Source organism: Pleuronectes platessa, chromosome 17 (genome assembly GCF_947347685.1).
Source record: "Pleuronectes platessa chromosome 17, fPlePla1.1, whole genome shotgun sequence".
In the NCBI taxonomy this organism is placed as follows: domain Eukaryota; kingdom Metazoa; phylum Chordata; class Actinopteri; order Pleuronectiformes; family Pleuronectidae; genus Pleuronectes; species Pleuronectes platessa.
This window is the reverse complement of record NC_070642.1, coordinates 15,142,493-15,167,401: the sequence shown is the minus strand read 5'-3', so window position 1 is coordinate 15,167,401 and position 24,909 is coordinate 15,142,493. Positions and strand designations below refer to the sequence as shown.

Sequence of the window (24,909 nt, the reverse complement as noted above, 5' to 3'; positions counted from 1 at the left end):
TAATCAATGGCTCCAAGTTTCCTGTAAAGGGGTTTGGATTAATCCTCAATAAGGCGATTAAGACAAAAATGTATTAGCTGTTGTTCACATTGGCTCAGCAACGTTGTAATGAATAAACTCTGACAGTGTTTTTTATCATTGCGTTTGAAAGAGCAAATACAAACAGCCAAAAAACAATGCAAATGCAAACTAGTTACAGCATTTCCTTTCTTTATGCTTGTGTCAGGTTATAAATTACTACACAACGCCAGTCAGATTAACAGGGTTTTCAGAGGTCAGTGCAATGTCTGAAGGAATGGGAGCGTGGTGTGATGAATATTTACTCATGGATGCTTCTTAATAACACATAAACACATCATAATCATAATCACCAGCAACAAAAACAAACAAATCAACTTCCAGCTCATAGATCCTGGAAATGAGCAGCGGTGAAGAAAAAGAGTTACACTCAGCACTCATCAGCTAAGCTGTCATCCACAATACACTTGGGACAAGCTGAGTGATTGTACAATTTCCCCGCAGGCGTACTGTACTGTATTACATAAGCGTGTGTATTTGCACTGTATCAGACTCTGCTCACCTTATCGTCTATTATGGCCAGATCCTTGGGTTCTGTGCGGTCGATCTTAAGGACTCTGTGTTTGGTCTGTGCCTGATTGCTCCCCACCAAAAAGTACCTCTGGAAAGAGAAATAAAGTCATGAATGGTTAAAGGCTGTAATGCATTTGGTACCGATTATCACAAGGGCAGTTGCGTGATAATATTTTACTTGATACTTTCTCATATATTATATACACCTCAGTCTTATTCGCAAACTTTGACAAAACAAAAAACTGTAGAATAATATGTTTAGAGAAAAATTCTAAAAGTCTGTGAATTGATACATAAAAGGAATTCAGGCCACATACACACCATATAGGCTGTATTCTATGAATTTGAATAGAAGTGGAACTAGAGTACATATGGTTTGGAGTGCGTGTGGGCACAGCGAACAATTGATCGCAAGGCTATATTCTAATATGTTCCCTGTTAAGATTTGTGTCTTCCCTTTTCATCTGTTTCTTTCAAGTCATTATTTTTCAAGATGGCCAAAAGAGTGTTAAATTGGAACATTGTGTATCAGTACAGTCCGTTAAGCCATTTTGTCCTGTTCCCAGTGTCCAATGGAGCTCTCTTTGTCCATAATAGTCATAGAGTATTTATCCACTGTTCAGTCTAATGGGCTGACAGATGCTCAATAAGAATTTGGGATAACTCAGCTGTGACAAATAGTTCCCTGTCTTATTTTCGAAATGTTTGTAACATGTGATGTCAGCCATTAATCCCAATTTAACACGGCTGTAAAAGTAGTTATTTAAGTAAGTAGTCAAAATATAAATACATTTCCAAAAACAAAATTAGATTTATAGCAACTTGTCCTCCTAGTGCTAAATTTACCAAAAGAGAACAAGCCTTATAAAACCTAAACAAATATTTAGGCAATGTCTAGTGAGAATTAATTATTCAGATTCTGTCTCGAGAGTTGTGATGGAAACACGTATAACTGAGGTGTTCATGGTAAATCCAAGCAGAATAATGTACACTGTACTTGGAACAGCAAGTCATCACAAACCCTTTTGCTGCCATCTAGTGTTTGCTAACAAGCACACGGCATCATACAGGAGCTTTCCATCCTCATGCTCACATACATTTCATTACTATCCAGCAGGGAGATGGGCTCATAAATTGGAACAGTTAAAAAAAACCAGGCTGTCTGGAATATTATTTTCATTGTTGTATGTCCTGAGCAGATTGTTCTGCCATAGTGTCCTTAATAAGATGCAGTTTACAGCCCTAGTTTGTAGATGCAGGTTGCAAATATAGGGAACTGTATGAAAATAAAACAGTTAGCATCATACAATTAGCTTTCCTTTAGTTCAAAGAAGCGTGAAAAATAAAACCAGTGACTAATTTCAACTGTATCTAAACCTAATCACTCCTTTAACTTGTGTACTAGGGAAAGCATCAGGACAACCTTCTCATAAATTTGATCAAGCTGTACCAAATTTTACACAGTCATAGATATCAGTTGCCAATATGTGCAAGATTCTTTTAATCAACATCCATTAATCATTCCCTGGGATAACAGTGAAGTGTCGATTGCACCAAATTGTAATGGGTTCTTTCCTGAACCATACCACGTCACAAGTTTTGTGGAAATTCATAAAGTATTTTTTGCGTATCTATTTAACGAACATAAAACCTGTAAATAAATGTTTTATGCTGATAACATTTTGGACCACATAGCCCAGACCTAGTGCTTGCAGCCTTCCACAGTGTAACCCATGCACAGACTGACCACAGATGTAGGCAGTCGTGATGATATGCAGTGACAATAACAGAATGAATATCGTGGGACACGTACAGCTCTGGTTTCATACAGGATCATCCTCTGGATCCCACTGATGAACGCCGCCGACGGAGGCATTTTTATCCTGCTCACCCCAAACAGTCACAGAGAATCCAGCAGAGACAACAGGAGGGGGGGGCTGCAGAGCGAATGAAAACACAACGTGTTAATCACCACATTATAAAACAACAGGCACATTAGCTCACCCCTGATACTTGACGCTACTGTGCATGCATCTTTATTTACACTCAGCATTCCCCCCAGCACTCACCATACACTTAGCTAGCTAGCTAACTAGCTGTGTTAGCCACAACTCGCCTCCAGTGATGACAGTGATCATTTCCTCCGCGTGAACATCAACATTGAACGTTCACTGAATACTCACTTATGTGTAATATATGTTTATATCCGTGTTTATAAATACGTGGGTAAGCCTGCTGTGGGATTTCACCGACCATAGGGGAGCATGCAGGGGGAACTTTGTTGCTGTCAGGTGACGGTCATGAACCGCATCAGCTGATACGGTGCCTCGCAGAGTCAAAACGCTCGATGGACGTAAAATGCGATGAGAAATTGACGTGGTTCAAAACTTTCACATGGAGTTAACAACTACATGTGTTGATTAGTTTCATCTTCTAAGAATAAACTTTTACACTTACTCTCAACCCATAGAGAAGCTAGCTCGAGCTAGCCACAGACACAGGCTACAACCGGGAACGCCCCCTTCCACGCTTTAGTTTGTCAGTTGCTATGGAAACCGTATCCGGTGTCAATAAATTGAAAGGTTAGCATGGTTAGCATGGTTAGCACGAGCTAAGGAAACTACGACAAACAGTTCAAACTCGCAGAAAAATGGATAAAGGAACAACTCAAAGCAACGGTAAATAATGTCCCATTGAAATCTATCAACTGTAGCTAGGTACTTCAGTGGTGGGTCGTTGAAATGGCCGAGTTAACCTGCTCCATAATTACCTCACTGTTTATGACTTTTAATTTCCTCACTGTTTATTCAGCGCGCGTGGATTTCGTGGACAACTTGAGAGAAGATGAAACGGAGAGAGAGACGCTTCGTTCCAAACCCACCTGCTTCATCGTAGTTGGAAAACCGGTAACTTGTTAATTTTTTAACACACTCACATTAGACATTGCTTCCAGCATGGATGCTTCGTTCAAAGAGTGTCAAACGTGGCGGTGTCATTTTTTAAAATAAGATAAAGGAGATTTGATATAATCAATGAAGTCTTTATTACAATCTCACCGAGTTGTAAACTCTTTATGTGGCGCTGTTTTAATTTACAGATATTAACAATAACATCAGGAAATCCAATAATCTACCACTCACCATAGTGTCATCCATCTCCAAGTTTACTCAATTGTAAAGTTTTGTAATGTCTTTGAGAGTTCACTAATATGATGCAAGTCAAGTTATCAATTAGCAAACTAAATTAGCAAAAAGACATAAACCATTAAGATTTCTACAAAATCGACCAATCGTTGGTTATATTTTCTTATGCTGATATATATGTTTATGTCATTTTATGTTGCAGGGTATTGGCAAATCCACTTTGGCCAAAAACATTGCAGAGTCCTGCAAGTGTATCTTGATTGATGGTAAATGCTTTTATGTATTTTATTTTTTCATCAACACTGTCTATGCACATCATTAATGGCATTTCTCATCTGCTTGTACAATATTTCAGATACAGATGTTCTCAACACACACATACAAAATAAAACGAAGGAAGGTTTAGAGGTGAGTAGTAAATTCTCCATCATCGTACAGGACAGTTAACCTTTCATTAATTTCACGTGTGTTTTCCATCGCCATTAAGGGTTAAAGTTGCCTTGTCTTCTGTGTTAGCTCTTAGATATCTTATCAGAGGGGAAGGTTTTACCAGAAGACAAGGTGCTGCAGCTGATTCTTGACAGGCTTGACTCACCAGATGTGGAGCACTATGGTAAATAACTTATTTGGAGTGTATTTAATCAGGTCCATTACAGTACAGTGATCATGCATGTGAATATGGCTAAATGTGTTGTGATGCAGGATATGTGCTGAGCTGCCTGCCGCTCATGTCTGAGGAGTGTCTGAAGATTGATGAGCAGATTGCACTGATCAAGAACCTCAAGCTGACACCTGATTTCATCATTAATATCAAGGTTAGCTTCACATCCTCTGGATATCCATTGCATCATTTTTCAGTTTTTATGAACTCACACAGCAACTTATTACTTTCTTCAAGTGAGAAGTACCTGTATCAGTATGTGTAATCGGATTAATTATGAATGCTACACCCGTCCTGTACCAGTATGCAGACAAGGACCTGGCCAAGAGGCTCGCAGGTCTGAAGCAGTACCCAGAGACAGGGCAGCTATTCACAAGGGACCAGTGGCAGTGTGAAGATGTGTACATCAAGAAGAGAGACGGCATGGATGACGAAATGGAAGATGAAGAGGAGCAGGTATAGATCCAAGGTCAAACACCTTGACCACTGTTTGTCTAATTTACCTGTAACAGTATACCATTACAATTTGTATTTTCTGCAATCCCCCGTTTTTATGCATTTGGACCCAGTAAATTGTCTCTATTTTTCTATCTAAAAGGGTTTATTCTGTCTGCAGGTTGCTGGAAAGGGACTCCAGAGGGATGTTATTGACCAGATGGTGTGGACACCAGAGAATTTAACCCTAAATGCTTTAATAAGAATCAACATGTACAAAGATACAGTGCTTAAACCACTGGAGGTGAGTTACCAGGGGCTGAAGTTAACTACACTTGTATTTGGACTCTTTGGGCAGTCATATGATAATTAGTGTATTGCACAAAAAATGCACAGAGCCTCAAACCCAGTTTACTGTTCTAAATCAAATTAGTTGATGGTTTTAAAACTACCTACAAGACTGAAAACGTTCTTTCAGGACTACATGGCAGCACACAACCCCCTCTACCGGATGGAGCTGGATGGAAACAACACACCTGAAGAGCTTCACTATGTAAGGACATATTCTATGCAAAAATAAGTATAACTGTATAACCTGTGTTCTATGGGCTGACATGTGTTTGTTTATTGTTTTTTCTGTAGTATGTAATGTCCCGTCTTGGATCATTGGCAATCAAACGTGTCTCCATTCCCATCCTCCTCCACCAAGCTGATGAGGACTTGCCAGAAGAGGCTGATACGGTCAGACATTAATGAACCTGTTAGGCTTGTTTTTTTGAATGATGTTCTTCTTCCTCTGAATCCACTTCTGATTCAACTAGAAGTATTTTAAAACAGAGTTCATCTCTTTTCCAGGAGGAACTACTGAGACATATGTCCTCCACCAATCCGGTGGCCCCTGGCTTCAGGTGGAGAAGGAGCCGCTGGGGCTCAACCTGCCCTGTTGCTTTGAAGGAGGGCCGAATGGTTCCTGGCCAACCTGAGCTATCCGTCAGGTGAGTCAAGAATATGTCCGGTATTTTACAGTGAGATTGGGAAAAACAGCCGACTGACTCTCATGTTAATCCCTGTTCAGCTTCCAGGACAAACTGTACATCCTCTCATCTCAGGAGGCCTACCAGAAGTTTGTCACAAACCCCAGACAGTACTTACTCCCTCCAATGCCCAGGCCTCCTTGCAAGGTTTCTATCGTTGGACCCCCTCAGTCAGGAAAGAGCACCTTATGTAAGCTTCTAGCGCAGCACTACAATGCATTGGTGCTTGACGTGGAGGACCTGGTGCAGCCAATTCTGGCCAAGATTGAACAGGAGAGGCTTGACAAAATCAAAGAGGAGACTACACAGCTCACTATAGAGCGAATCAAGAAGATGGAGGAGGATGTCAGAGAGAACTCGGGCAAGTTGAGTTTTGTATATGATTAGTATATTCAGCTGGTTAGTCATATTGTTTTGTTTCGAACAAAAACAGATACAACCTGATCGATTTTTGTAAATAATTGTAGCTGAGTAACTTTTCTACTTACAAATGAGTTTTCATGTCATATCAAAATACCATGTCTGAAGCATATATTAGCATTTTGATACTGTGAATATGTGGATTGTCCTGTCAGATTTGAATTAATCTCGTAATATTTTATTTCATCAGATGACAGCAGTTCAGTAGAAGGTAAGATTTTAATATACTGCTTCATTCTCTTACACAAACACACATGCATACAGACAAAGAGAGGTGGATAAATTGTCTTTTTTTTCAGTCTTGTGCAAATACTATGACGGGTATTTACGATTTAATATTTGTGTGCTTATGTTTTCTGTTATTCTCAGTGACAGAGGATCATCCACAAGTTAAAGCCATGGTGCTTGGTGTAATGGAGGAAGCCAAACAACATAGCACATCTCCTGTTACTCTGCATGCTGAGGTATTGGAGAAGCGTATAAAAGAGGTAAGTCTAAGATCTAAAACATGGCAGTTAGTTTTTATATTTGTTTGAAACAATTGGTTATATTTTACAGAAATTATATGCTAATGAGGTTGATGTTACAGATTGAGGAGGCAGATCAAGATGCGGAGGTAAAAACCGGGTGGGTGCTTGACAACTTTCCCAGCAACCTCTCCCAGATGGATTTGTTACGCAAAGGTGAAATCCTGCCAGACATCATCTTTTGTCTCAAAGACAGTGTTGGACACAAAGGTAAACAAAAACAAATTGTAACATTAAATATGTAGACTTCTGTCAGGGTTCATGCATTGTTGCACTTCAACAGTTTTGGAGAGAATGTATGAGAGGAACAAGGAGAGAGTGGACGAGGCAGTGAGGAAGAGGATGCAAGATGAACAGTCTGCACGGAATGAACAGCCCTTGTAAGTTTATATAAAATGTTGCTGTGACATTTCGTCACTTTTTCATTTGTTATATCTGGGCAGGGCTGATTATGGTGTCTTTGGTGCTTTCATTTTCTCCATTTTAGGAACATAAAGGAAAACGACTCAGAGATGCATTCAAATCTAGAGGCAGTCATTGAAGAAAATGATGGTATGTTAAATCTGTCAGTGTATAACTGAATTTACATACTGTTCAGAAGCCTGTTAAGTTATGATAGCCTTGTTGTTGTTGAATTGATTTTCTTTGCAGAAAATCCTGAGCAATCTGACGCCCTCAGCCCTGCAGACCTGGACGTGATCAAACAGGAAGGTGAGACATTTTATGAAATGCTATTGTTTTCAAGATCACTCATAGGAGAGGGAAACTTAATGTGACTTATGTCTCATTATTTACAATGAGACATTGTCCCTCTGTTGCTCAAGCTGTGACACTACCTGATCACTGGGAGCTGGGTTATCCGGATGGCCCAGAGATGAATGACTACAAACTGCAACTCCAGCAGTTTGTGTCTGAATGGAAGCAAATGCAGTCTGCTCTAACTGCTGGCAACTCAGTACTGGAGATTGATGGAAAAAGTCCAGAGGACCTGCTTCATGAGATAGTCCTTCACATGGAGAGTAAGTGTGTTCATTCTCAACACATCAATTACACAATGTAAAAACGAGCTTTTAATGTTTGAACTGTAAGAGCTACTGAAGATTTCTGTTATATATTGCACACTATCTTTTCCTGTATATTTCTACAATCTCGATGACCTTGAAAAAGACAAATACCAAAAATAAAGTTATTAAATAAAAATGATAAAAGAAAACAAATGATCCAAGACAATTTTCAGCCCTAAATCGAAAGTGAAAATAACCTCAGTCTGTGTTTTCCACATCTTCAGAGCCCTTCAAGTATGTTCCCTGTGAGCTGTCACAGCTGGACCTGGATGAGGAGGAAGAGGATATCGAGGCCTTAGCTGAGCTGGAGGGACCTGATTTAGACAGCAGTGACAATGACGCGGCAGATGATGAGGTTTCTAACTTTAAACTCATATTCATCTATTTTAATGCTGATTTAATATTTACAATATAAACAAACCTTAAACTGCATCTCATCCATCTTCAATGAAACCAGGGGGACTCAACGCCTAAGAGATTATTAGGTGATACTCTTCATTTCTGTCCTGTGGCCTTTATAAACCAAAACACCCTGTGGCCTTGTACGGACGAGATTGCAGCCAAATACCGGGAGAAGATCTTCTACTTCTCCAGCACAGAAGCGAGAGACACCTTCCTTCAAAATCCAACACGATTTGTTGCAAAGACTGAGCCTCTCAAGGTACAATCCAACATGAAACGAGAAAGGAAATGTGTTTAATAAACAAACGTTATGATTATAATTAAAATGACATATTTCTGTCTTCTATCCAAGCCTCCTGCCCTTCGGATCCTTTCCCTCGGTACCCGAGGGTCAGGAAAGACGTCTCATGGTGAGTGGCTCGCCCGGCAGCTTGGCCTCTTCCATATTCAGTTCAGGGAGCAGCTCCAAATGCTCCTCATTGCCAAGACAAAGAAGCGGGTGCCTTATTCAGATGAAGTAGAGCCCACTGACGAGTCTCTGGAGGAACTGGTCGCCCAGATACAGGACGCCAGGGAGGAGGCTGGAGAGGAGGAGGAGGAGGATATGGAGAAGGATACCACTGCCAGTGACATGGAGGTCAGCATCAACAAACCTTTTCTGTTGCAAGCTTTCAACCATCAAACAAGTTTCTGATTAGATGCATCAGTTGATGAATGAGAATATTCTCCGCCACAGAATTATTCTGCATTTGCTTTTGTGTGGCTACAACAGGAAGTGGAACTGACTGATGAGGAAAACGCCATCAAAGACTACCTATCGGATGGAGATCCATTGACTCCACGTATCCTGGACATGGTTATTGCACCATTCTGGAAACAAGAACCATACATGTACACAGACAGAGACACACATAATTCTAACCCGACTATTTATCCTTTTAACTGAATTAAATGAGACTGGAACCACTGTAATATCTTCACACTAAAAAATTCTCATCTAATTTGGCAAGAAGCAAAGTAACATACAAAGTATTTTCTGACCAGAACATTCTCTCTTGCAGGTCCGCAGGTTTTATTTTGGAGGGCTTCCCACATGATTCTGAAGAGGTGCAGTACATGCTGGATCGACAGCTTTTCCCTGATGTCGTAGTAACCATGGAGGTGGATGTCACAGATGTTCAGAAACGTCTGTTGCCGACATACCTGGAGAAGTGGCGTGAGCGCCGCGACCATCGTGAAGCACAGCGGAACATTCTTCATGATCTGCGCAAGAAAAACAGGGTAAGCAACTTGGTAATATAGAAAAGGAGAAGACAAGCACAGTAGATGGCAGTCATTTAATCTGCTGACTTTATTATGAAGTGTCATCTGCCCTAAGAGGTTGTGTTGATTGTGTGAATTTCTCTGCTACAGGAGGAGAAAATTGTAAGGAGAAGGGCTGAACTCATGGCAGAGACACTGACAGCCGAATCAAAGGTAATGAATCGTCATAACCGCAGTCATCTCCTCTCCATCACTGGTTAACCATATCTCCTTACTCTGCATCATTTAACCCTGTAGTTTATGTTTCAGGGGGATGAAGAAGACGATGAAGAGGAGGAAGCAGCAGACATCGATGAGATAGAGGTGATGCTAAAGGAGGAGTTTCCTTTGGAAGAAGACAACGAAAACTCAGAGAATGAGGAGAAGGAGGAGACAGCCATCGAGCGGCTGGAGATTGAGATCGAGCAGCGTTTTGCGACAGATGAAAAAGACCTTGCGACCGTAACGGTACAAAGACAGACACACAAACCCATGAAGTCACTTCTATTTCACGTTCAGGACAAGCTCTTCACTCTGAATGTATTTCAATTGCTCTCATATATCCCGCCTTGTGCTTTTCTACACTCAGGAGCTACTGAGTGAGCAAAACATTCCCAGCATCTCTATCAGTGCCTCTCGCAAACCATTGATGGTGAGGAATCAGCTGCTCAAGAAGTTACAGCCTCTGCTGACTAACAGGGAGTCACTTTTCCAAACATGTCAACCCATCTCATCCACCCTGGCAAAGACGCTGCTGCTCTATTCATACAAGCTCCACAGTGCCTTTGGCTGCTGGGATCCCATAAAGGTCAATTTTCCTAAAACAGTTTCATCATTTGTGAGAGGAGATCTTCTTTTCATTGATAAAAGCTGTAGGAGTTGTGTAACATATTGTCTATCCACTCTTCCCTCTTCCAAAGAAATACAAGGAGATAGACTTGATCCAGCCTCTGCAGTGGCCTCTGAATACCACATATCCTGTAATCTTCAATCAGTATATCTACTTCTTTGAATCTAAGGAGAACCGTAACACGTTCATGCTAAACCCTCTGAAGTACCTTAGGCAGCCCAAGCCCACCCCATCCCTTCCAATTAAACTGTCCGTCGTTGGACCACCCAAATCTGGGAAAACCACTGGTAGGACTCACAACAACTGCAAAATAATCTAAATAGCTTTTTCCCTTTTCCCTTATATTTTTGGTCTTCATTCCTCTCTTATATCTCTCCAGTGGCGCAGAGCTTTGGTCAGAAGTATGGCTTGGCGTGGCTGTCCATTGGCAGAGCTATGCGTATGGTGCTTGAAACTCAGGAGCACACAGATCTGGCTGTCCAGTTGAAACAGCTTCTCTCCCAGGGCCTTGTTGTGCCTGATGAACTGGCCATTCAGTGTCTGGAGGTGGTTCTCTTGAGCTCAGTATGCAGCATGCGAGGGTAAGAGGTTTTTGAGTTTGAAGGTTAAAAATGACCCTGAACAGGCTTGAGGATGTGTTTGAACAATTTATTATTTACTCATTTGGAACTCCAGGTATGTTTTGGACGGCTTTCCGATGACACTTAAGCAGGCGGAGCTCATGGCTTCTCGGAGCATCATTCCCATGGTAGTAATTGAGCTTAAGCTGGACACAGTGGAGGTGCTAAGAAGAGGTCACATGGACCAGATAAAACCCAACAAGTGAGAAAACTTTAACATGGAATGATTTGCAGAAATCGTAAGCTTTCAAAGTTTTCATAGACTGTTTCCTATCTGCCTTCTTTCTCCTCATTTAGGCCTCACCTGATGCATGACAGCTCTGAGATTCTTCACAATCGTACCTCCCATTACAAGCAAGAGGTGGAGCAGGTGAAGAAATATTTCCATCAACAATATCAGAACTGGATTGTGCTTGATGGCTTTAAGAGCAAATGGTGGATCTGGTGCAGGATTGTAAACGAAGTCAGTATCAGCATGGAGTACATCCACGGCTTCCTGGAGAGGACACTCAGCGGTAAGTACTACTAGCTTAACCTGACATCAGCCCTACAGGATTGCTTGCACCTGAAGTTGATTCAAATTGAAAACATAGTTTCTCAAGGGGAAACATGTTTAAAAAAAGAGAGGAATGATTAAAAAATATGAATAAAAAGTGAATAAATTAAATCTAAATCACTAATATGATGACAAATTGTGCAGGTCAAGCTGCCTGCATAAACAGGATGTGCATCACACCCCAGGAGCTGCAACATCGCCTTGGAGAGTTTGGCCATTACTGCCCAGTCTGCTTGGCTCTATATAAACACCTGGCGGACTGCTCAGAATTTGTATTTTTGACTCATGCGGCTGAGTACAGAGGACAGTTTTACAGGATGTGTGGCAAAGAGCATTTAGAGGTCAGTGTGGTTTAGGAAACCTACACACAGATATGAAGTATTCAAATATAAAATGTAAGTGAAATATAAATAATATAATCTCTCCATCACAGAAGTTCCTTTCCACTCCAGATCAATTTGTGACTCCGAGGTGCCCACACGCTCTCCCACAACCCCACCTGCTGCCAACAAAACTCAGTGAGACTCAGGTGAAGAACAGGTTCCCACAGCAAGTTGAGATGAGGGGCTTTTGTCCCGTCACTTACATGAGTGGAAAGCAAAGGTACAGTATCCACTTCGTAAAGTTAAAATCTGTCTGTCTGAGAACACATTCAGAAATCTGTTGGGTCAACAGTGTCTGCAACCTACAGAGATTTACAATACAAATCAACACGACCTAAACAAATATCTCATGAAGACTCAATCAATGTCATGTGTCTTCTTTCTGCCTTTAACTCTTTACTATTTTTGATATTTTCTGTTCGTGAAGTGTCTAATGTGTTCTCAGGTATGAAGCCCTGGTTCGAGGAAAGATGGAGTACGCAGTGGAATACAGAGAACGGCTCTATGTTTTTAGGTCAAACCAGGAACAGGACATGTTTTTGAGGTGTGGCACTATTTTCTTTGCAGATTTCAGAAACGTGTCAGTCACCTATATTTTCTTCTTACAATGGTGCTTCAGAAGAGTTTTCCTTATCCTGCTTTTAAAACAAAGATGACAGTGAAACATAATTTTGCCTTCTGGAAAGTTAACCAAAACTTGATTCACATATTTTCTATCAAGGTGTCCTGAAACATACTGGGACCAGAGGCTGCCAGTTAAAGTCCCTCCTCTTTGTGACCCTGTACCCCTCACTGGCATTCCAACGTTGGGCTACCTGGAACAGGTCAAACACACTTCAATAAATATGCAGAGAGTTGATGTCCAAATTTGTTTAAGGTGGAAGTGTTTGTTTGAGATATCTGCACTGTTTTGATTAAAGTCTGTATTTTGTAGGGTGTGGCAGTAGCAGTCATTAAGGCCATGACAGCTGTTGGTTGTCTCAAACCAAAGCATCCCTTTATCAGTATAGAAAGATCAGCACTCCTCTATGTGGCCTTCTATCTGAAAGGTAAACAAGATTTAAGGTTGACACTGAACTATAATAATAATAAAAAGGATATTGAAATTGCTGTTGCCAATAATTCTCATATTTACACAGCTTTTAACCACAAGAACGCGGACTGCATTCGCCAGAAGTACAAAAAGAAGCTGGCGAGGTTTGAGGAGAACTGTGCCCTCATCCCCTACCTGAGCTCAACAATGAGAGGGAACTGCAGGCCACCCAGTGAACGTCCCATTGACTTTGAGTTCAAACTGAACAGGTTCCTGGCTTTGGAAGACTAAGAGCCCACTGCTCACTGTAGCTGCGCCTGTTTGTTTGTTTTCCCCCTTTTGATGTGTGTGGCGATAAATAATTTGAAACACATTTTTTGGAGTTTGTTTTAATAATTGGATCAGAGACTTTTTATTTGATTGGTTAATTCAAGTGAGAGTTGGGACAGTTTTATCAGGAAGAAATATGTTGGATAATGGTACTCCTCAGGGCAGTGTCATTGGTCCAATATTGTTTTCCATTATGAATAATGATGTTTTATCTCAATCAGGGTGATATTGGGCGGGCGGTCTTTGATGAAGGAGCTTTGTGGAAAAAGCAATTAATGTGGTAGAAAAATTGTCATAATCATGGGGCTTCAAATTCTCAGCGGAAAAAAACAAAATTGTTTATGTTCACTAGAAAGAGAGGTCGCGATATGCAACTACTTTTCTAAGCACACAGAAAAATCTCAACACTCTTGTGCACATTAAAGCTTTAGATTTTTCCACTGAGAACTTGAAGCCCCATGAATATGACAATTTTTCTACCACAAATAATGGCCTCTTGTATTTTTCCCATAATATGCTTAATATTCCTTCCTCTTCCACAAGGCTCCATTATCATCAAAGACCCAATATCACCCAGATTTTGAGAGAAAACATCATCATCACAATGAAAACAATATTGGATCGATGACACTGCCCTGAGGAGGACCGTTTTCCACCATATACATTCCTGATAAAACTCTCCCAACTCTTACCTGAATAAACCTTTCTATTGCCCTGCTAATTTCTTTCAAAGTTAACGGAGAATCAATTTTACTGTTAGTTTTGTCCCTTTCCCTTCCTGACTCTGCTTTTTCCTCCTCTTTGCTAGGCTTATTGGCATTTTTTTCACAGCCCTTTATCTTTGTGTTTGATCTGATTGGTTTGATTTGTGTCCTATATAGTATTTCATTGTTCCTTTTATCTTCATGTCCTATTTGTCTGTTTTGTGAACGACTTCATAACAATGTTTTTTTTGCACCCGCTAATAAACTGGACTAATAAAAAGCAGAAGAAAACAATTAGCAACCTACTAAAGAAATGAGAAAAGAAGAAGTATTATTCTAGAAGTGTAAACTAGCTAAAAATGGATAAAGGAATTGCTGAAAGCTACGGTAAATAAACTTCTTTCAAAGTATAACAAAATTGTTATATTGACTTTAATATTTACTCATTAAAACTGACAGCTTGATATGCTCATTTAATTAAATGTTTATGACTTTAATTTGCCCCTGTTTAATCAGCACGGATGGATTTCGTTGACAACTTGATGGAAGATGAAATTGAGAGAGAGACCCTTCTTGCCAAACCCACCTGCTTCATCATAGTTGGAAAACCGGTAATTTCTCTCTTTTGCACACTTGCAACATTAGAAATGGTTTCAAAAAGGATGTACACACTATTACACACACATCGGAGACTTCGTAATAAATTAAATCTAAACTGTGAAGGAAATCTTGCAGATTGATGGAATGAAGTTTTTTTCCATCTGCTATTCTTAGTAGCAGATGCAAAAAGGAGACCAGGCAGATGAGTCATACAGAAAGTTAACAAGTAAACAGTTTTATTGCCAACACAAAATCTGAGGTGTCATTGGAAAAGAATGAGTATTATAATCTCACAAAGTCACAAATGTAAAATATATGATATAATATATAAATATTTTGTCATTTTATGTTGCAGGGTATTGGCAAATCCACTTTGGCCAAGAACATTGCAGATTCCTGGAAGTGTATCTTGATTGATGGTAAATACTTTTATTTATTAATATTTTTTTACCAACACTGTCTATACACGTCATTAATGGCATTTCTCATCTGCTTGTACAATATTTCAGATACAGATGTTCTCAACACACACATACAAAATAGAACGGAGGACGGTTTAGAGGTGAGTAATAAATTCTCCATCATCGTACATGATAGTTAACCTTTCATTAATTTTACGTGTGTTTTCCATCGACATTAAGGGTTAAAGTTGCCTTGCTGTTTTAGCTCTTAGATATCTTATCAGAGGGGAAGGTTTTACCAGAAGACAAGGTGCTGAAGCTGATTCTTAACAGGCTCGACTCACAAGATGTGGAGCACTATGGTAAATATTATATTTGAAGTGTATTTAATCAGGTCCAGTACAGTACAGTGATCATGCATGTGAATAAGGCTCAATGTGTTGTGATGCAGGATATGTGCTGAGCTGCCTGCCGCTCATGTCTGAGGAATGTCTGAAGATTGATGAGCAGATTGCACTGATCAAGAACCTCAAGCTGACACCTGATTTCATCATTAATATCAAGGTTAGTATCACATCCTCTGGATATGTAGACTTATCACAGCAACTTATTACTTTCTTCAAGTGAGAAGTATCTGTATCAGTATGTGTCATCGGATTAATCATGAATGCTACACCCGTCCTGTACCAGTATGCAGACAAGGACCTGGCCAAGAGGCTCGCAGGTCTGAAGCAGTACCCAGAGACAGGGCAGCTATTCACAAGGGACAAGTGGCAGTGTGAAGATGTGTACATCAAGAAGAGAGACAGCAAGGATGAGGCAATGGAGGATAAAGGGGTGCAGGTATAGATTCAAGGCCAAACACTTTGACCACTGTTTGTCGAATTAACCTGTAACAGTATACCATTACAATTGGTATTTTCTGCAATCCCCTGTTTTTATATATCTGGACCCAGTAAATTGTCTCTATTTCTCTATATAAAAGGGTTGATTTTGTCTTCAGGCTGCTGGACAGGGACTCAAAAGGGATGTTATTTACCAGATGGTGTGGACACCAGAGAATTTAACCCGAAATGCTTTAATAAGAATCAACATGTACAAAGATACAGTGCTTAAACCACTGGAGGTGAGTTACCATTATTAACTACTATCATTTGAGCTAATTGTTTGAAAAGAGGTCATCGATGTCAATTTCTAGATTAATATAATGGACTTTTTAGGCTCTCATATGATAATTAGTGGATTGCACTTATAATGCATGGATGGAGCAGCAAGACAAAACAGCCCGGGAGCCTCAAACCCAGTTTACTGTGATGTTGTGTTCTAAATAAAGTTAGTTGATGATTTTAAAACTACTTACAAGAGTGAAAACGTTCTTTCAGGACTACATGGCAGCACACAACCCCCTCTACCGGATGGAGCTGGATGGACACAACACACCTGAAGAGCTTCACTCTGTAAAGACATATTCTATGCAAAAATAAGTATAACTGTATAACCTGTGTTCTGTGGGCTGACATTTGTTTGTTTATTGTTTTTTCTGTAGTATGTAATGTCCCGTCTTGGATCATTGGCAATAAAACGTGTCTCCATTCCCATCCTCCTCAACAAAGCTGGTGAAGAATTGCCAGAAGAGGCTGATACGGTCAGACATTAATGAACCTATTAAAGTTGATACTTAGGTCATACTTAGGCTTGAGTTTTTTTAATGATGTTATTCTTCCTCTGAATCAACTTCTTATTCAACTAGAAGTAGTTTAAACCAGAGTTCAACTCTTTCCAGGCGGACCTATTGAGACATATGTCCTCCACCAATCCGGTGGCCCCTGGCTTCAGGTGGAGAAGGAGCCGCTGGGGCCAAACCTGCCCTGTTGCTCTGCAGGAGGGCCGGGTTGTTCCTGGCCAACCTGAGCTATCCGTCAGGTGAGTCAAGAATATATCCGGTATTTTACAGTGAGATTGGGAAAAACAGCCGACTGACTCTCATGTTAACCCCTGTTTAGCTTCCAGGACAAACTGTACATCCTCTCATCTTCTGAGGCCTACCAGAAGTTTGTCACAAACCCCAGACAGTACTTACTCCCTCCAATGCCCAGGCCCCCTTGCAAGGTTTCTATCGTTGGACCCCCTCAGTCAGGAAACAGCACCTTATGTAAGCTTCTAGCGCAGCACTACAATGCATTGGTGCTTGACGCGGAGGATCTGGTGCAGCCAATTCTGGCCAAGATTGAACAGGAGAAGGACACTGGATGGGTGCTTGACAACTTTCCCAGCAACCTCTCCCAGTGGGATTTTTTAAAACAAGGTGAAATCCTGCCCCACATCATCTTTTGTCTCAAAGACACTGGTGGACATAACGGTATGACTCACAGCAACCAAGCACCACAAACAAATTGTAGCATTAAATATGTAGACTTCTGTCAGGCTTCATGCGTCATTGCACTTCAACAGTTTTGGAGAGAATGTATAAGAGGAACAAGGAGAAGGTGGACGGTGCAGTGATGAAGAGGCTGCGAGCCGAACAGTCTGCAAAAGTTGGGCCGGTCTTGTAAGTATATATACAATGATGCTTGACCTTTTGAGGTTTGTTATAAGGTGACTGATTATGCATTCGCTGTGTTTTGTGCTTCTTTTCTCTCCATTTAAGAAAGAAAAAGGAAGACGTCAGAGAGGTGCAATCGAATCTAGATACAATCGTTGGAGAAAATGATGGTATGGAAAATCTGTCTATGAATCTATTTCAATATTCTATATGAAGCCTGTAAAGTCCAACTCCTTCTCCCTCTGTTGATCAAGCTGTGACACTACCTGATCACTGGGAGCTGGGTTATCCAGATGGCCCAGAGATGAAGGGTTACAAACTGCAACTCCAGAAGTTTGTGTCTGAATGGGAAGCAATGGAGACGGCTCTAACTACTGCCATCTTAGTTCTGGAGATTGATGGAAAAAGCCCAGAGGACCTGCTTCAAGAGATAGTCCTTCACATGGAGAGTATGTGTGTTCATTCTCAACGCATCAATTAAATACAGTAAAAATGTGTATTTAAGGTTTGTCCTTTAAGAGCTATTGACGATTTTTGTTATATACTCCACACTAATATCTCATCTCATCGTCATCCGCTTATCCGGGGTCGGGTCGCGGGGGGAGCAGCTCAAGCAGGGGGCCCCAGACTTCCTACACTAATATTTCCTGTATATTTCTACAGTCTCCTTTACATTAAAAAGCACAAATACCAGGGGAAATCCAATGATAATAGAAAACGACTGATCTCAAAGACACTTTTCAGCACTAACATTTTTTATCTCTGGTTTCCTCGTCTTCAGAGCCCTTCAAGTATGTTCCCTGGGAGTTGTCACAGCTGGACCTGTTTGAGGAGAAAGAGGATATGGAGGCCTTAGCTGAGTTGGAGAAACCTGATGAAAACAGCAGTGATAACAAAGCGCCAGATGATGAGGATAAGGTCAGTAAACTGAGGAGGCTTCTAACTTCAAACCCACAGTTAAGTATTATAATGCTGTTTTAATAATATAAACAAACCTTCAACTGCATCTTTTCCTTCTCAATGAAACCAGGTGGACAGACCCCGTAAGAGATCATTTGGGGATACTCTTCATTTCTGTCCTGTGGCCTTTAAAAACCAAAACACCCTGTGGCCCTGTACGGACGAGATTGCAGCCAAATACCGGGAGAAGATCTTTTACTTCTCCAGGGCAGAAGCAAGAGACACCTTCCTTCAAAATCCAACAAGATTTGTTGCAAAGACTGAGCCTCTAAAGGTACAATCCAACATGAAACGAGAAAGATAATGTGTAAAATAAACACATATTATTATTATATTTATCATTATTATTATAATTAATAATGACATATTTCTGTCTTCTATCCTAGCCTTCTGCCCTTCGGATCCTTTCCCTCGGTACCCGAGGGTCAGGAAAGACCTCTCATGGTGAGTGGCTCGCTCGGCAGCTTGGCCTCTTCCATATTCAGTTCAGGGAGCAGCTCCAAATGCTCCTCATCGCCAAGACAAAGAAGCGGGTGCCTTATTCAGATGAAGTAGAGCCCACTGACGAGTCTTTGGAGGAACTGGTCGCCCAGATACAGGACGCCAGGTTGGAGGCTGGGGAGGAGGAGGAGGAGGTGGAGGAGGATACCTCTGATGATGACATGGAGGTCAGCATCAACAAACGTTTGCTGTTGCAAGATTTCGACCATCAAACAAGTTTCCGATTAGATGCAATAGTCGGTGAATTATGATATTTTCTGTCACTGAGTTATTCTGCATTTGCTTTTGTGCCTCTACAACAGGAAGTGGAACTGACTGCTGAGGAATACGCCATCAAAGACTACCTATCTGATGGAGATTCACTATCTCCACATATCCTGGACATGGTTATTGCACCATTCTGGGATCAAGAACCATACATGTACTTGCACACAAACACACGCACATGCCTCCTTTCCCTCCATTGATTTTCACAAACTGAGTTAGATGACAAGGTTGCTACTACTTTAATATCTGTACACTACAAATGAAGTAAAAAAAAAGCTAAATTAGCTTACCATAAAACGTACTTATCTTAGCATAAAGACTGGAAACATATGACTAAAGCTTGCCTCTTCTAAGAGTAACAAAATCCACCTTAACTTACCTGACACCACCTCAGGTGTTTATTTAATATACACAATAAGGTGCAAAAACAACAATCCCCCCTGTTTCTACCAGGGATAGCAGTATTATCAGCATACAGAGTTTGGCATCAACCTTCTGTAAGAAAGCAAATCACAGTAGCATTTTCCTTGAAATGCTGAACTTTTCCTTTACAGAAACTTATATATGTTATATATTTTTCAGCCTCTTTCATCTAAAAACTCCATCCTCACATATAGACACAAACACTTTCAAACATACATTACTCTCTACTGACCAACATTCCTTTTCTCTCTGCCTTTACTGGAGCAAAGCAATGAACGTTTGTCTGATGGATTTATTGGCCTAAATTCATTACTTATGTATTTTGTGTATTTATGTGCACTGGTGCTCTGTTGTGTATCTTTTATTTTTGTGCACAGCTGACAATACGAGGTATTTTCTGACTATAACGTTCTCTCTTGCAGATCCACTGGTTTTATCTTGGAGGGCTTCCCACATCATTCTGAAGAGGTGCAGTACATGCTGGATGGACAGCTTTTCCCTGACGTTGTTGTAACCATGAAGGTGGATGTCACAGATGTTCAGAAACGTCTGTTGCTGGCATACCTGAAGAGGTGGCGTAAGCGCCGCGACCACCGGCAAGCACAGATGAACATTCTTCAGGATCTTCGCATGAAAATCAGGGTAGGGAAGTTGGTAATATATTTTAATTACCGTAATCGGTTAACTTAGATGTGTGAATATCTAAGACAATAACTTCTATCTTTGTGGTACAGGATGAGAAAATGGTCTGGAGACGGGCTGAACTCACCGCAGAGGCACTGACTGCAAGATTTGAGGTATTTAATCATCATAACCGCAGTCATCTCCTCTCCGTGACTGGTTAACCCAATCCCCGTACTCTGCATCATATAACCCTGTAGTTTAAGTTTCAGGATGATGAAGATGAGGACGAAGAAGTCGATGAAAAGGAGGAAGCAGGAGACAGCATGGCGGATAAGATAGAGGCCATACTGGAAGTGGAGTTTGCTTTGGATGGAGACAACGAAGACTCAGAGATCGAGGAGAATGAGGAGGCAGCTATCGAGCGGCTGAAGAGGGAGATCGAGCAGCGTTTTGCGTCAGATGAGGAAGACCTTGCAACTGTAACGGTACAAAGACAGACACGCAAACCAATGAAGGCACTTTGCTGTCGAAACAATAATTTAGTTGCCACAGCCTTACACTCTCTGCTGTTATTTCACGTTCAGGACAAGCTCTTCACTGTAAATGTCTATGAATTGCTCTCATATATTCTGCTTTGTGCTTTTCTATGCTCAGGAGATGCTGAGTGAGCAAAACATTCCCAGTATCTCTATCAGTGCCTCTCGCAAGCCGCGCTTTGTGAGGAATCAGCTGCTCCAGAAGTTACAGCCTCTGCTGACTAACAGGCAGTCACTTTTCCAAACATGTCAACCCATCTCATCCACCCTGGCACCGAGGCTGCTGCTCTTTTCCTACAAGCTCCACAGTGCCTTTGGCTGCTTGGATCCCATAAAGGTCATTTTCATTAACATTAATGAGATGAGACATTGATTTTTGTCTTTAATACAAGTTCTAGGAGGTGTTCGACCTTGTTTTATTCTCTTCTACAGCAATACAGAGAGAGAGACTTGATCCAGCCTCTGCAGTGGCCTCTGAATACCACACATCCCGTAATCTTCAATCAGTATATCTACTTCTTTGAATCCAAGGAGAACCGTAACACATTCATGCTCAACCCTCTGAAGTACCTTAGGCAGCCTAAGCCCACCCCATCCCTCCCTGTTAAACTGGCCGTCGTTGGACCACCCAAATCTGGGAAAACCACTGGTAGGACTCACAACAACTGCAAAATAATCGAAAAAGCTTATTTTTCCCTTTTCTATTATATTTTTGGTCTTCATTCCTCTCTTATGTCTCTCCAGTGGCGCAGAGCTTTGCTCAGAAGTATGGCTTGGCGCGGCTGTCCATTGGCAGAGCTATGCGTATGGTGCTTGAAACTCAGGAGCACACAGATCTGGCTGTCCAAGTGAAACAGCTACTCTCCCAGGGCATTGTTGTGCCTGATGAACTGGCCATTCAGTGTCTGGAGGTGGTTCTCTTGAGCTCAGTCTGCAGCACCCGAGGGTGAGAGAGTGGTTCCATTTATATATTTATTCAAACTCAAATTTTAACATTTGCCTTAATAAAATCACTGCTTTGTGCTTTTTGTGCTTGAAGGTGAAAGCTAGAATCTTAGTTATGACTACAAACTGGAACAGGCTTTAATGTTATTGAAGAATTTATTATTTACTCATTTGGAACTCCAGGTATGTTTTGGACGGCTTTCCGATGACACTTAAGCAGGCAGAGCTCATGGGTTCTCGAAGCATCATCCCCATGATAGTAATTGAGCTTGAGCTGGACACAGTGGAGGTGCTAAGAAGAGGTCACATGGACCAGATAAAACCCAATAAGTATGAAAACATACACACACAATAGGAATGATATGCAGAAATCACAAGCTTTTAATTAACATAATCAAATGTATCCTACCTCCCCTCTTTCCTCTCATTTAGGCCTCACCTGATGCATGACAGCACTGAGATACTTCACAATCGTACCGCCCATCACAGGCAAGAGGTGGAGCAGGTGAGGAAATATTTCCAGTATCAATATCGGAACTGGATTGTGCTTGATGGCTTTAAGAGCAAATGGTGGATCTGGAGCAAGATTGTAAAGGAAGTCAGTATCAGCATGGCGTACATCGACAACTTTCTGGAGAGGACACTCAGCGGTACGTACTACTAGCTTAATCAGATATACAGAGGTTTGGGTCCACCTGAAGTAAAATGACATTTAAAACACTTTCATTCGAAGCAAGAGGATGCATTTACTCTAATTACTACTAATAAAATACAAGCTAAAAAAAATGAAATTTATTTAAAAAGATGAATAAAAAGTGAATGAATAATAAAAGTAAATCTTGATCACATTTGACACATTTTGCAGGTCAAGCTGCCAGCATCGACAGGATGTGCATCACACCAGAGGAGCTGCAGCATCGGCTTGAAGAGTTTGGCCATTACTGCCCAGACTGCTTGGCTATAAATTATCACCTGACGGACTGCTCAGAAACTGTAGCTTTGACTCATGCGGCTGAGTACAGAGGAAAGCTTTACAAGATGTGTGGCAAGGAGCATTTAGAGGTCAGTGTGGTGGAGCTTTAGGAAAACCGACACACAGATATGAAGTAAATCAAATATAAAATGTATCTGAAATATAAATATGAAGTCTATATACTATTATCTCTCGACCACAGAAATTCCTGTCCTCTCCAGAAAAGTTTGTGACTCCGAGGTGCCCATACCCTCTCCCAGAACCCCACATGCTGCCAAGTAAACTAACTGAGATTCAGGTGAAGGACAAGTACCCACAGAAAGTTCAGATGATGGGCTTTTGTCCTGTCACTTACTTCTGTGGAAAGCAAAGGTATGTATTAAAGTTCAAATCTGTCTCAGAAAAGTTCATTCTAATATGCACATATGATTATTCACTGTTTTAACCATCAATTCAATTCAACAATGTCTGCAGCCCACAGAGATTCTTACTAGACTTAATCAGTGCAATATATCTTTAGTATGTTTGATATTTTCTATTCATGCAAGTCTTGTGTGCTCTCAGGTATGAAGCCCTGGTTCAAGGAAAGATGGAGTTCGCAGTGGAATACAGGGAACAGTTCTATTTTTTCCGGTCGAAACGGGAACAGGAAATGTTTTTGAGGTTTGGCATTATTCTCTTTGCAGATTTCAGAAAGGTGTCAGTCGCCTATGTTTTCTTCTTACAATGGTGCTTCAGATGAGTTTTCCTTATCCTGCCTTTAAAACAAAGCTGACAATGCAAGACAATTTTGCCTTTGTAAAGTTTGGTAAATTAACCAAAACTTGATTCACATATTTTCTATCAAGGAGTCCTGAAACATTCTGGGACCAGAAGCTGCCCGTTAAAGTCCCTCCTCTTTGTGACCCTGTACCCCTCACCGCCCTTCCAACGTTGGGCTACCTGGAACAGGTCAAATGCACTTAAATAAATATGCAGAGATTTGATGTCAAAATTTGTTCAATGTGGATTTGAATGAAGTCTCAATTTTTTAGGCTGTGGCAGTAGCAGTCTTCAAGGCCATGACAGCTGCGGGGTGCCTCAAACCAAAGTATCCCTTCGTCAGCATACAGAGATCAGCAGTCCTCTATGTGGCCTTCTATCTCAAAGGTAAACAGGATTCAAGGGTTGTCACTGACTTTGAAAAATAGTAAAGATGTTCCCTTCTTTGGAATAAACACTGGGCAAATAAAGCCAAATTGCTGTTGCTTATAACTCTCATATTTATGCAGCTACCAACGAGAGGAGCGAGGAATACATTCGCCGGATGCACAAAGCCAACCTGACCTTGTATGAAAAGAGCTGCGCCCTACTCCCCTACCTGAGCTCAACAATGAGAGGGCGCTACAAGCAGCCCAGTGAACGTCCCATTGACTTTGAGTCCAAAATGAACGAGTTCCTGGCTTTGAAAGACTAAGAGCCCACTGCTTACTGTAGCTGTGCTTGTTTTTATGCTGGTTTCTCTCTTCACTTTTGATGCTCATTGTATTAATTTTGTGCAATGATGTGTGTGGTAATAAATCATTTAAAACTATTAAGAGAGTCTAAACAATATAATGCCTCTTACCCGACACCGTCAATTTATTTATATAGCACATTAAAAACAACAAAAGCTGACCACAGTGTGTTTATGAAAACACACACACACACAAATACTATATATTCAGGCAGAGATTAAGAGAAAGACAGTGAGGAATATGAAAGGAATTCCAAATAACTAATGTGGTAGCTAATATGTAGGAGCCATTAACAGTCAAATGCCAAGGAGAAGAGGTGGGTCTCAGGCTTTTGTTTTGAATGTCTCAGTGAAGGTGGGCCCTGGAACACTTTTCCAACTGACAAGCATTACACCTTCTCTTCGTCTTATTAAAGAGGATTATTATAATTTCCAGGACCTCATGGTAGCCGCCTAAACAGCACATCACAACTTATCTTCTTCTGGAGCTGTATACCCACTTCCCTCTCAGGCCTTTTTTAACTCGTGCAATGCAAAGTCCAAATCCAGCTTATCAGAATCAGGTCTATTGGCCAAGTAAGTTTGCA

The 24,909-nt window shown here is 41.0% G+C and overlaps 3 protein-coding genes across 3 annotated transcripts in view; 2 read left to right on the top strand and 1 right to left on the bottom strand.

Moving 5' to 3' along the window:
• fig4a (FIG4 phosphoinositide 5-phosphatase a) overlaps nt 1-2,901 on the bottom strand; it is a 35,937-nt gene extending 33,036 nt beyond the window's left edge. The window contains exons 1-3 of the mRNA XM_053445665.1: nt 2,661-2,901; nt 2,405-2,528; nt 581-679 (exon numbers count right to left, since the gene is read on the bottom strand). Of these exons, the coding sequence (XP_053301640.1) occupies nt 581-679; nt 2,405-2,467 (162 nt within the window). The 5' untranslated portion in view covers nt 2,468-2,528; nt 2,661-2,901. The remainder of the gene's footprint in view (nt 1-580; nt 680-2,404; nt 2,529-2,660) is intronic.
• Nucleotides 2,902-3,241: 340 nt separating this feature from the next.
• ak9 (adenylate kinase 9) lies at nt 3,242-13,366 on the top strand. The gene is made up of 37 exons (XM_053445890.1): nt 3,242-3,269; nt 3,403-3,497; nt 3,937-4,000; nt 4,090-4,142; nt 4,251-4,347; nt 4,437-4,549; nt 4,699-4,851; nt 5,024-5,134; nt 5,309-5,383; nt 5,473-5,571; nt 5,686-5,825; nt 5,906-6,225; nt 6,475-6,495; nt 6,660-6,772; nt 6,874-7,021; nt 7,095-7,191; nt 7,299-7,363; nt 7,463-7,522; nt 7,636-7,830; nt 8,100-8,229; nt 8,326-8,536; nt 8,630-8,914; nt 9,050-9,168; nt 9,339-9,558; nt 9,691-9,753; nt 9,850-10,047; nt 10,169-10,387; nt 10,500-10,716; nt 10,809-11,010; nt 11,105-11,251; nt 11,347-11,564; nt 11,750-11,946; nt 12,039-12,208; nt 12,434-12,532; nt 12,710-12,812; nt 12,923-13,037; nt 13,128-13,366. The coding sequence occupies exons 1-37, from the start codon at nt 3,242-3,244 to the stop codon at nt 13,310-13,312; spliced, it is 5,145 nt and encodes a 1,714-aa protein (XP_053301865.1). The 3' UTR covers nt 13,313-13,366.
• A 1,210-nt stretch (nt 13,367-14,576) lies between these two features.
• LOC128460645 (adenylate kinase 9) lies at nt 14,577-24,902 on the top strand. The gene is made up of 33 exons (XM_053445889.1): nt 14,577-14,666; nt 15,011-15,074; nt 15,165-15,217; nt 15,322-15,418; nt 15,508-15,620; nt 15,747-15,899; nt 16,072-16,182; nt 16,439-16,513; nt 16,603-16,701; nt 16,840-16,979; nt 17,060-17,415; nt 17,508-17,604; nt 17,704-17,768; nt 17,853-18,047; nt 18,380-18,516; nt 18,629-18,832; nt 18,945-19,203; nt 19,360-19,480; nt 20,172-20,391; nt 20,484-20,546; nt 20,631-20,858; nt 21,028-21,246; nt 21,342-21,558; nt 21,654-21,855; nt 22,038-22,184; nt 22,287-22,504; nt 22,720-22,916; nt 23,030-23,199; nt 23,392-23,490; nt 23,676-23,778; nt 23,862-23,976; nt 24,099-24,277; nt 24,864-24,902. The coding sequence occupies exons 1-33, from the start codon at nt 14,577-14,579 to the stop codon at nt 24,900-24,902; spliced, it is 4,845 nt and encodes a 1,614-aa protein (XP_053301864.1).
• Nucleotides 24,903-24,909: the final 7 nt, after the last annotated feature.